The sequence below is a fragment of the Arvicanthis niloticus genome, chromosome 1, assembly GCF_011762505.2.
Source record: "Arvicanthis niloticus isolate mArvNil1 chromosome 1, mArvNil1.pat.X, whole genome shotgun sequence".
NCBI lineage: Eukaryota > Metazoa > Chordata > Mammalia > Rodentia > Muridae > Arvicanthis > Arvicanthis niloticus.
The window spans coordinates 108459025-108471541 of record NC_047658.1 but is presented as its reverse complement, the minus strand read 5'-3'; the positions used below and the strand labels follow the sequence as shown (position 1 = coordinate 108471541).

The 12517-nt window shown below is 52.5% G+C and overlaps 1 protein-coding gene across 20 annotated transcripts in view; it reads right to left on the bottom strand.

Moving 5' to 3' along the window:
• The window catches only part of Brsk2 (BR serine/threonine kinase 2), a 51727-nt gene that overhangs the window by 15784 nt on the left and 23426 nt on the right, over window positions 1-12517 (bottom strand). For 19 of the 20 annotated variants that reach the window (XR_013104168.1, XR_004607028.2, XR_013104170.1 and 16 more), the window contains exons 2-12: window positions 7169-7263; window positions 5779-5864; window positions 4335-4475; window positions 3914-4030; window positions 3211-3244; window positions 2989-3057; window positions 2728-2874; window positions 1226-1257; window positions 764-928; window positions 468-565; window positions 245-395 (exon numbers count right to left, since the gene is read on the bottom strand). Coding sequence is in view for 17 of the 20 variants with exons in the window: in XM_034504375.2 (XP_034360266.1) it covers window positions 245-395; window positions 468-565; window positions 764-928; window positions 1226-1257; window positions 2728-2874; window positions 2989-3057; window positions 3211-3244; window positions 3914-4030; window positions 4335-4475; window positions 5779-5864; window positions 7169-7263 (1135 nt within the window). In the remaining 3 variants the exon portion in view is untranslated. Of the gene's footprint in view, window positions 1-244; window positions 396-467; window positions 566-763; window positions 929-1225; window positions 1258-2727; window positions 2875-2988; window positions 3058-3210; window positions 3245-3913; window positions 4031-4334; window positions 4476-5774; window positions 5865-7168; window positions 7264-12517 lie in introns of those variants that run through there. The other variant, XM_076913690.1, reaches the window with a different exon arrangement.

The window sequence follows — 12517 nt, the reverse complement described above, 5'->3', positions numbered from 1 at the left end:
CCAGTCAAGTCCCCCTACCCCGCCCAGCTCAGTCAGCTCAGTTCAGTGCAGCCCAGCTCAGCCCATGCAGCCAGCCAACATGCTTAGCATACTGAACGCCAGCCCAGTCCAGGGGCCTCAGTCCAGATCCCAGGGAGAGTGGGCAGAGACAAGCAAGGCCAGACTAAGAGCAGTAGGCTAAGAACCTGATGCTGCCCTGGCCTGGGCAACAGGAGAGGCTTGGGCCCTCAGGGCAGGCACATACCTCTGGCCATGCTGGGCCATCTCTATGGCTCTCCGTGCAGGTACTGGGGAGCCACCATCTGTCACACTGAGCACTTCCATGGACTTGCGCTCAGGTCGCCGCTTGCCATGCCGGTTCAGCATTGGGGAGTCCACGCGCTTCCGGGGAGGGTCTGTGTGAAGACTGGGGTCAGACTGGGGTAAGAGCCAGAAACGGGAGATGGGGTAGGGTGGAAGTTTTGTACCTATCTCATTCCTGGGGGGCAGGTCCTCATCCTCATGGCTGGGGTACCGTTCTTTCCGGTCCAAGAGGAGGAAATAAATCATCTTTTCCTGATTCTCCCTGCAGCAGGTAAGAGGTGCTAAGGATGGATATTTGGTGACATGGGGTACCTGATGATGGCCTTGCAGGGACTCTACTCTGGCTATGGCCACCTACCTTAGAGGATCCACAGGAACCAACAAGGATGCCCCCTACAGCAGCTAGACCTTGGGACATGGAGCCTAGTGACTAAAGCACCCCTACCCAACCCCAACATACTCCTCAGATAGCAGGTCCTGCAGCAGCTTGTTGCGGTCTCGGAAGCAGCCCAGTGAGTGCATGCTGTCCAGCACATCAGGGTCAATGTCTTCCAGGCTGGGCAGTGAGCGGATCTGCACCTTTCGTGGGATGGGCTGTTCTGGCTCTGGCTCATTCTTGCCACCTCTGTGGAGGACAGGGCACCCAGCAGCAGTCACTCATTTCTGGCCCATCTTGAAACCATTCCACCCACCCTGAGGTGGCCAGGAGGGTGGGAGAACCACCCTTACATTAGCCCAAGTCCTGATGCTGTCCCTGCACCCTGCCCTGCAAACCTCCTGCATCCTGCAACAGCCGCTCAGGGAGGTGGAGAGTGAGGCTAGGGCAGCCCAGAGCTGGCTGGCACCCTCCCCCCTTCCTAGCAGGCCCTGCAGGCCACAGCAACAGGCAAAGCAGGCGTTAGTGGGCAGAGAAGCTACTTACATATACCATATGTGTTTCTGAATGTGCTCTAGCTACAAGGAAAGAGAAACAGGGGGTTAGTACCAGGGGGAGCCCACGTTAGGAGGTAGGGGGCCAGAGTGGGAGAATAGGAGAAGGCAGGGCAGGGGCTGCATTCTCAGAGGCCCAGGCCAGCACCCCTACTCCTGCCCCGACCCCAGATGCAAAGGAAATAAAGCCAGGGAAGGAGAGGCTGGGGGACATGGGTCCACGGAAAAGAGAGGCAAGGAAGCAAGCAGCGCCCTGGGGGCACCTGTCCTGCCTGATTGGACCCTCATAGATCAGAGGGCTTTATGTGAGGAACCAGTCCAGGAAGCAAAGCCAGGCGGCTGGGAGGGGCTGGGTGCAGGTGCGGGCAGGAGGCTGGGGTAACCCATTACATCTTTCTCTCCAATCCTTACTCAGAGACAGGGATAACTTGCTTTGTGGGAGAGAGCAGATGATACCTCTTCTAGAAAAGGCCAGCCCACCAGGCATCTTGCTTCTTTTACATGGGCAGATGCTGTGTGCTCAAAACAAGCTGCTGGGGCTTCCCTCACACCTTTGTCTACCCCACACTGATGGAGCTGTGAGGCTCACATTGCCAAGAGGCATACCACAAGGATGGCAGAGGGGCAAGATGGCAGCAAAGGAGGGCAAACCCTCCAGGACTCACCTGAGCCAAGCACTCGTAGGTTCGGGGCTGCTACCTACTATACTTGTACCCCTAAGATTTGGGCACAGGGCCCCTATGCACAGTTATGTACAGATCTCTCTCTGTCTCTCTCTGTCTCTCTCTCTGTCTCTCTCTCTCTGTCTCTCTCTCTGTCTCTCTCTCTCTGTCTCTCTCTCTCTCTCTCTCTCTCTCTCTCTCTCTCTCACACACACACACACACAGAGGTACTGACATGCAGCTGTGTACAGCCACACACACACACTATGCACATCTGCATCCACATACTGCTGTGTATAGGTGAGACACACCCGAGGACTCCCCCTACACACAGCTGAGGACATGCTTCCCAAGCTGAGCATATACTATTCCTCATAGCAGCTGGCCACAGCCTCTGAGACACACACACACACACACACACACACACACACACATATGCATAGGTACCACACACATGTTGCTCAGTTGTGTAATTTTTCCCACAGTTGGGTACATACTCTCCCCACACATACTTGGGCACACATGGTAGCATACACAGACCCACACTTGAGCTTATCCATCTGGTACAACACAGACTCACATCGATATGCATGTGCTATGTCTACAGCACACACTCAGACACAGGTTGGAAGCCCCACCCTTAGGGACATTTTCCCCCTAAAGTGCCCGGGAGCAAGTGCCAGAGATGGATGCTTAAGATTCCACCAGTACAGGACTGTCTGAGGAGGACAGGTCCAGGAGATGGTGTGAAGGGACAACAAAAATGCACAAGGGACTGGCTCCCCATGGGCACTCGAGTTCTGAGTAGAGCAGAGGGGCGGACAGGACGCACCGTGAGGCGCCGAGCTGCGTCCACCTCAATCATGCCACGCAGGAGACTCTGGCAGTCTGGCGGGATAAAGTGTGGCATGTGGAACACACCACGCTTGACCTTCTCCAGCAACTGCCGCAGGTTGTCATCATCAAAAGGCAGGGCCCCCTGTGGGTAGGCAGGACAGCACTCATCATGGGTCGCAGCAGAAGAGGAGGGAAGGGGGAGAAGATGTGGAGAGAGAGGGGAATGGAACAGAAAGGTGAGGCGGGTGGGGCTCACCACCAGCAAGGCGAACAGGATCACACCACAGCTCCACACATCTGCCTTGCGGCCATCATACTTCTCGCCCTGTGGGAGGAGGGCAATGCCTGATGTTGGCAGTGTGCAGGGTAGGGGTATCTAGTGGGGGAGTGGGTCTGAGGGAAGGCAGCTGAGCTGTGTCTAGCCCAGTGGTACAGGATGAGGGGCCCTTCCACCACAGGGACCCCAGTGGTTGCTTACCCGAATCACTTCCGGACAGGCATAGTGTGGAGATCTAAGGGAAAAACAGAAGGTCAGGGGGCAGGAGGCCTGGGTACACAGCCCAGACCCTTATACCCTCCCTAAGGCTTTCTCCACAAGAGCTCTGCCCTAGGAAGCCTGCATGGGCACTGATGAATTTATTTAGGACCAGATGAACCTAAATGCAGCCAACACCCACTTTCCTACTCCCACGCTGATGAAGACTGCTCCATTTTCCAAACTCCTGTCACAGGGGCAGGCCTGTGACAACCTAAGCCTACTGCTGGGCTGGCTCCAGGAGGCTGAATGGTTTTGAGACTAAGTCCTCACAACCTAAATGCCCTATTCTTTTCTGATAGGGATGGAGGTCTGGAGCCTGGGGACTGCTTTACTTAGACCTGGCTGCCCATCTATTCAGACCCAGGAGAGAAGGCTCAATGAAACAGTCTCCTGACTCCCACCATGGAAAGAAGATGCTTATGCCAAACAAAGCATCTCCATATGCTACTATCAGGACAGAAGTCCTGCCTTCTGCCCTCAGTCTAGCCCTAGTGCTGCGAGAGCAACTACCTGGGCTTGAATGTCCTATAGCTTTTCAGCCACAGGCCACCAGTCTCAAAGCTTGTCCAGTCTGGGCAGAAGTGGCTATGGTATCTATACCCCCAGGGCCATGTCATGGGCCTGTGGGGCACTACTCACTCACCCGCAGCTCGTCTCCAACAGGCTGTCTCCCACCTGCAGGGATGCCATGCCAAAGTCTGCAATCCGGATGTTGTTCCTCTCATCCAGCAGCAGGTTCTCTGGCTTCAAGTCTCTATGGCTGGGGAGTAAGGGCCAGATGAGCCTAAATGCAGCCGGCACCCACTCCCACGCTGATGAAGACTGCTCCCTTTTCCAAACTCCTGTCACAGGGGCAGGCCTGTAACAACCTAAGCATACAATATAGAGGCAGCTAACACTAAGTGGTCTTCCTGGCCTTGGTGACAGGGATGTGGTGTCGTCCTGCCCTTGACAGGGATGAAGCCAACATGGGCTCCTGGTTGCCTTTCAAGGCCTAGACAAAGCCCATAAGAAGCCCACCACCCTTGAGATGCAGGCCTGACCCAGCCTGGCCTGGCTCGCACCATATGGAGTGGCTGTGACAGAAGTCCAGTGCAGAGATGATCTGCCGGAAGAACTTGCGGGCCTCCTTGGGAGTCAGCCGGCCCTTCTTCACCAGGTAGTCGAACAGCTCTCCCCCAGACACATGTTCTAGCACCAGGTATCTGTGGAATGGGGCAGGAGACATCAGTGCCAACATCATGACTGCCAGAGAAGCCTCATACAGGACCCAGAGTAAGGCCCCAAAGAGGGCCCACCTGCTGTGGCTCCTAGTGGCTCTCACACCAGGCAGTTAGGTCCCAGTGAAGATCATATGAACCCCCTGTAGCTGGGCAGTGAGTCAAGAAACCACAGAATGGAGTGAAGCTGATCCAGCAGAGCCTGCCATCTCGTTCCTGCCCAGTTTTACATCAGTCCCTTAGGGTCTTTGCTATACAGCAGAACCGGAGGGGACTGGTTTATAGGGGAAGTGCAGCCCCCCTGGGAACTCAGCTGTATAATAGGACTCAAGTGGTGGGTGACCAAGGGGATATGTAGGCTACAGTCTGATGAGCTCAGACTGAACAAACTTGCTCAAGATAGGTAAGGCCTCTGAGAAAGAACAAAGGGCAGCTAGTGACATAGTCAGGAGCCATCTCATTTGGTAACAGGGATCAGTAGTACTATCCAGAGATCCAGGCTGGGTTGAATCCTACTGACAGTAGTCAGCTGACCTGGGGTCCCAAGCCCAGTGATTAAGCCTTGTGGGATCTAGTAAAAATTAGGGAGCCAAAGCAGATCCTACAGAGGAACCACACTGGGACCAACAGTGGGGATCCAGTGGGAGAGGACACAGCACTGCCTCAGTAGAGCCCCTCCCCAGTTCTCTTCTGACCATCGCAGAGGTCTAGGATTATCAATGCCCAGCCCCCCAGACTCATGGAGGCTGGTGCCTCACTCATTGATCCCTACTCCCACCACACATCCTTGGCTCTCAAAAGGGCAAAAATCGACTCTTCCTTCAAGCTGTTTCCTGTCAGATATTTGGTCACAGTAACTAATACAGCAGCCAGACTTGCCCTCTAGGCAGTGACCAAGCTACCTCACTCATGACCCCACTCCCTGGCCTCCTAATGGCCCTGGAAAGCTATAGATCTAACCTCTTTCCAGACTGTCTCTCTGAGCCTTGGTCTTATTGGGCAGTGGGAGTTGAGAGACTGATGTAGTCCCACAGAGGGACTACTCAGTAGGGGTCAGTATTAGGAGGAAACAAGTACTACTGCCCTAGACTCCAGATCTTATTCCAGGAAGCCCTTTCTTTTCTTGGCCTCAAGTTAACAGCCTGGAGATCCCCAGGAACACCAGCCACAGGTCTGAGAGCCCCTCAGCTGGATGGCAACACTAACACAGCCAGCTCCCCAAAGTGTGGCCTGGGCCTCTACAGCCCCCACCCGGCCTCCCCCGCTCTCCAGGCCCAGCAATACCTACAAATATTTTTTGTTTTCATAGACGTCATGCAGCTTCAGTACATGTGGATGCTCGATGAGCTTCAAGATGGCAATCTCTCGCTCCACCTGCAGAGAAACCATGTCACTGCCTGCAGCCAATCCCAGCCCACCCAGACAGGCCTTGCATAGGCTACCTGCATTGTCTCTATGGTTGTGGCACTGCATTTGAGGCTGAGCTGCATAGAAGGGATATCTGCAGCTTGGACCTCACTGTCCCAGGAGGCCAGGGAAGAGGCAATGTCAGGACAAATGCTTTGGGCGGGAGTTCTGCATGAGTTGGCAGTAGGGACCAGGATAGAGCTAGAGGTGAGTGTGCTTGCTGCTCTGTGTACATGTGTAGGGGCTGCATGTGAACATGCAGGGTATGGAACTGTGTGACAGTCCTATGCAAGAGCACAGGCTCCTCTTCTACAGGCTACAGGCTATCACCATTCTTGAAAGGAAATATGGAGTCTGTTCTAGTTCCCCCTCCATCCCCAGGTCTGTTTTTGAGTTTAAGTCTAGAACTCTGATGAACCTAGCTTTGTTCATAGCCACCTTGGCCCCACAGGTACTGGCAAGGAGAAGCCACTATTCTGTGGTAGGTACTAACCATTCATAGGTCTCTCTGTCCCTAAAGCCCCAAAGCCATAGCTCTACCCTCTTCCCATATGGTGTCACTGAGACTGGGCCTTATTGGGCAGTGGGACTTGAGAGACTGATGTAGTCCCACAGAGGGACTACTCATACTCAGTAGGGGTCAGTATTGGGGGGGAATAACTACTACTGCCCTAGACTCCAGATCTTCCTCCAGAGAAGCCCTTTCCATTGTTGGCCCATATGTTACCCACATATGGTCCCATTTAGTACAATGCCCACAGTACTAAAAGCCTACCCTATATCTCAGGGACACTGTACCATGGAATATATCCAGCCAATCTGTCTCCAGTTCAAAACTGGTCAGTCCACCAGTGCCAAAAGTTCTCCACTTCACCCAAGCTGTTATCTTCCGTACAGTTGCCACCCACTTAAGTCTCTGAGTTTCATCACATCAGGAGCTGGAGCCTATCCATCCCTCTTCAGGGCAGCCTGGTCCTGACAAGAAGGTTCTCAGAGGTCAGGGGCACTTCCTTATTCTAATCAGACCATGTTGGTCGCAGTAACACCACTGTCCATTGTGGGCCTGTTCCCCAGGCTAGCAGGGTCAAGGCACATGGGACCCTTCCTGAGGATGGAATATACCAGAAGCCATGCTGGTATTACTCCAGCAGGAATAGACAGGACTTCATGGGTTCAACTGGGGTTAGAGGTAGGAGAGAGGCTATCCATGTTAGTCCCGTGTATCCATCCCTCCAGGTGGTGACCCTTCCAACCTCAGCCCACTGCCTCACCTTCATCAGCACCGACTCACTGAGCTTCTCACGGTTGACGATTTTGATGGCGACCTTCTGGCAGGTGACACAGTGGATTCCCAGCTTTACCAAGCCTGTAGAAGAGAGTCCAGACTCAGCCCCAGCACTATATCATGACCACCTATGGTGGTCTGAATATGTTTGGCCCCCATAGACTCATGTGTTTGAATGCTTGGCCCATGGGGAGTCATGTGGCCTTGTTGAAGGAAGTGTATCACTGTGGAGGTGGGTTTTATGTTTAGGCTCCTATGTTTAGGCTCCTCCCAGTGTAGACAAGACCCTCCTCCTGGCTGCCTGTAGGAGACAGACTTCTCCTGGTTGCCTCCGGATCAAGATGTAGAACTCTTGGCTCCTCTAGTACTGAGTCTGCCTGCATGCTGCCATGCTTTCCACCACAATGATAATGGACTAAACTTCTGAAACTGTGAGGCAGCCTCAATTAAATTTTATAAGAATTGCCTTGATCATCATGTCTCTTCAGAGCAATAAAACCCCAAGATACCACCCTAGATAGCAGGGACCTCATCCTCACTTGGGAGCTCTGCATCTTGACTTGCAGTTCCCAAGCTATTCAGACCCTGGCCAATAACCACCTTGCTCACTGATCAGAATGGGTCCATGGAAGAGTGGCTTGCTGCACCAAAACCAGATCCCTCCTGAAACATGAGGTCTTCACTTACCCTTGCCCCTCTCCCAGGTAACCAGAGCCCTTCCTCCAAGCCAAGTGCATCTCCAGTTGAAGAAGCAACATGCTCTGGGTCCAGAGCCCCTCTGCCCTCCCACACAATCTTACTCAAGACCCTTCAGCTGCAGACCTCTACAAGGGTTGTCTTCTGTACCCCAGCACCCTCTTATTCCCAGCCCCTGAACACGCCCCACATGGAGGAGTCTAGCTTGAGGCTGGTGCCTGAAGCTGGAGGAGGCTCTAGTGTCCATCATGAAGCATATGGGTGCTAGGCAGGCTGGAGGAGGTAGCAGAGGTCCTCTCTGGGATCCATGATGACAAGCAGGAAGCAAAGCTAGCCCAAGATCACTAGCCATGAGGCAGACACTGCTCTTTCCAACTCAGGGTGGGCCCAGATATTGTCCCAGCAGAATGAGGCACAACAGAAGACACGAGAACAGTGCAGGGCAAAATCAGTGGAAAAGTGGAGTGGGACTAAAAGAAGCATTTCCCACATGGGACATTACTTCCCTCCTCCACAAAAGATCCATTCACCAAGTAAATCAAAGAGATATTGTAGCTCAAAAAGAAAACACATACATGCATGTACACACTCTCACACAAACATACACAGACATGTGTGTATGTGTATGTACATATACATGCAAATGACAGTATTATACAAATTGGCCAAAAAAATGAACATAAAGGAGATAAATGTGTGGGAAGACAGTGCACATTTTGATTAAGATCACAAGAGAGATGTGGTTTCAGAACCCAGTTGGAGCTGGGACCTGGGTAACTAAGTGCAAAACTGAGTTTTCATGATGAGGAAAGTCCAGGCTGCCTGCCATGTGAGAGCCCCAGCTGAGATGTAGCCATGGTGGGGCATCTTAGCCAGAGAAGCAATCTTTGAGGCCTGGCACAGGCACTGGTACCTCTTGCTGGCTGTCTTTGATGCAGCATGAATGTTGTGATTCCTGCTCAGACCAGGAAAAAGAGAACTAGCCAGGAGGGCAAGGGTACTGGTAATCTACAATCCATAATTCAGTAACCACATGGGTTGTGGCATTGGCACTAAGACACCAGTTCATCTGCACTTGGTCAGATGGCTCACAGGAGTTGGTAAAACCATCCAGTTTATGAGACTGTAGGTACAAAATAAATGGGGAAGGACAGAATGACAAGTGATAGGAGCCTCTGGTCCAGGAGGAGGGGCTCCTACACACCTATAAGATCCAGTTACATAAGGATGAGAGCACCCAGAAACAATGTGTCCCCTCAAGAGATTCCAAAGAGCAAAAGCCCAGGTTCTTCCCAGGGATGGCATAAGAGCAGGGCTGGCAAGTAGGAAGAGGCATGGCGAGCATCCTCAAATGTGTTCCAGGCAGGAAGGCCCAGCCTTTCAGCTGACTGTATGTCTCAGCACGTGAGGAACAAGGAACACTGGAGTTCCTTGGCAGGAACATGAAGAGTTCCATATGTCATCACAGTTCAGCAGGCAAGCATACCTTGTAGCCATTAAACCAACAGTGCAGCCAAACCACAAGCTGCTTGCTGACTGACCTCCCAGGACATGCAGGGCCCTGGCAGAGATGGTACATGTCTCATGTCCTCTCTTATGTTCACACTTTAGTCATACTCACCTTTATATGGCTGTGTGCATACCCATATCCCCACGATGCACATATGCATATCCATTCACATACTATCTGCAGGCCTAGGTACTCACTCTCACAAACCAGTGACATACACATTCAACCTCACATGTATGTGCACATACATCAAAACACATCTCACCTATGTGCATGCCCCATGCACTCACCCTCTCATGAATGTGTACACATACTCCCCACTCAGTCCCACATGCATGTATGTATTCATTCTCATGTGTACTCTGCAGGCTGTACATGGTCTCAGGCATAAAAGGCACATAGAAAAAATGTCCTGCCTCAGGAACTGAGAGTAAATGGTACGAAAATGGGGTAGGCTACAAGTAGCAATGGGACAATTTCCCAGACATCAAATATTCAGAAGACAATGCTGTCCTCTCCATCCAGTGTGACTTCCAAAGTCTGTAGCATAGCTGTGTATCAGGCATTGCCTTGTGCCCCACCTTAGAGGTGAGGGGAAACTGGGGTTATGACATCTACCTATCTGGCTTCTAAAAAGCCAAGAAGACAGAGGGCCACCAGAACAAGGGACCATGAGCACAAGCCTTCTCTAGAGGCTTCCTGGGAATAGAGGATCATGACCCCTGTTCAAGGAAATGAGTGGCTCTAGACACAGCATGGCTAAAGTGCAAGGGAGCCACTTGAACCCCTCCCTTCACCTTCTGCCACTTGTTTCTGGTATGCACAGATGGCCCATTTCCCATCAACATACCTTGAACACTCCTACATACCTTACATAGCCCAGCATGGCAATACTTCTCCTTGGTAAAGTTCTCCTAATAGTCTAAGCCACTCCTTCCCTACTCCATGCGATAAAATGGGATCCTGCCTCAGGAATAGGGCACAATGGGGGTCCTCTGATTCTGCCTATTCTGTTTGACAGGGAGTGGAGAGTGTGCCCTATGGAGACCTGCGACTTGCCCTGCAGCCTCAGGGACAGGCGGCTTTCTGGCGGGAAGCCCACTGTCACCCCTTATTACCCAGCCCTCTAACTCGTTGGGGCTTATTTTCCAATTGTGATTTTATCTCTAATTATTGTCTTCACACAGATGCAGCCTCACATAGAAGGGGAAAGTATACCATGTCACAGATAATTACATGGGGCCCTGCCAGGGCGGGGCTGAGCTGGAAGCATGAGGAGCCACCAGCTCCAACTGTGTACTGCTTCTGTATGGGGCAGCAGCAGGCTCAAAGGTACTGGGGCTTCTACGCCTCTAAGGAGAGCCCCCATGCTCCCGGAGGTGACTTACATGAGTGTGACAGTACCAGGCCCTTCCAGGGCTACTCCCACCTACAAGCACTGGAGCTTCTGAGCCTGACTAGAAAATCAGAGGTGGTAGGCAGGTGAGCAACTATAGCTGGCTAACTCAGGCATCAGGCTGGTGCTGACTGGACACTCACCTGCCCAGAGAGCATAGGATATCTGGATTCTGAGCAATACTGACCCTCACTAGAGGTAGAGACTGAATAGCATACCAGAGTGAGAGCAACAGAATGACCTTCCAAATAACACCTGTCCTCCACCCAGCTAAACAGAACTGGGGCAGGTAGTGCCATGTGGGCTGGGCACTTTCTAGGGGGTGTGGTGTAGTAGCTTAGCACACTGCTCTGCCCTGTGGACACTAGTGACCCCAAGGGATTACTGCCTCAGTCAGGAAGAGGAAGGAGTAAGCCTAACTGGATCAAGCCAGGTGATCTCCAAGGATACCCCAGGGATAACTTTGGGCAGTGGGGATGCAAGAGGACAGAGCCACCACCTGAGAGGCAGATTTGGCTCCCTGTGAACTTGCAGGAGTCCTTGGCTGATGACCAAGTGCCCTTGGGCACTAGACACAGACTAGGAGCCAGTGCCTCTTCCCTCCTGCTTGCCATTGCTGGCCTATCTTAGAGGTAATAACCTCTGAACACCCTAGCTGGGGTTCTTTGAGCCCTGGGATCATGAGTGCAAAGGTCAGAAAGCTCTGTTCCCACTGTCCATTGACAACACACAGGATGGTCTGGTGCTGTTCTGTGGTTTGGGCAGTATACCCTAGTTAGGTGACAATACCAGCATTGAGGAGGGCCTTTTGTAGCCCCCAGCACCACAGGCCATGAGCATGGATTGGAGGAGTAGAGGTGGCACTCCAGAGATGTCCTATCCTGAGATACACCGAGTGTCCACTTGGGTGAGAGCACCAGCCATAGAGGCAGCATATGCTTGCATGTCTCACAGCTGTTGTCCGGCTCAAAGTGATTATCAGACAGAACTCGGGGCTGCACCAGACACCCCACTGGATTCCAAGCACAATGTTTCTGCAGATGCATCAGGTCAATTGGGAGACCGCAATCCATGTATAACCTCCTGTTGCCAGTTCCTTCCCTCGGTCTTTCCGCACCTGGCCAGGGTGTCCCACATCACCCAGTGCCACCTCCCAAGAATGTGGACACCCCCAGGATTCTTAACAGGGAGGTGTGGGCTATATCCACTTGCACTCACATTTTTCAGGACCTGAAAATGGCCTCCAGTGTCCCAGGGTCTCCTGGTGTACCAAGCCCTCAACTGATCCATGCTCAGGACTAAGCTCACCAGCCCCAGCTCCCCTCAATGAAGGACACTAGTCTCTCCAAGTCACTCTTCTTACAAAGCCAAGATATGGCCTATCTGCAGCATCCTGAGAGGAACAGTGACCACCAACCCTTCCTACACAGTCATCCCAGGCCTTCCCACTCATTCCCTCTACCTCCCCTCCTGCCAATACACGACAAGCAGACAGGCCCTATGTGTTCACTGCATATAGACCTCAGTACAGTCCTGACTAAGTTACAATACTGCCTACCCTGTGCAGATGGGAACCCAGAGTTCATGAAGCCCAGAATCTAAATTCCCAAGTGTAACAGATGCATATGCATGTGGGCCACTTGCTGTCATGGTCCAAAACCAGGCTGGACAGAGAGGAACGACTCCCACAGACTCCCAGGTCACTCCACATGATAGAGACTTCTTAGAACCCT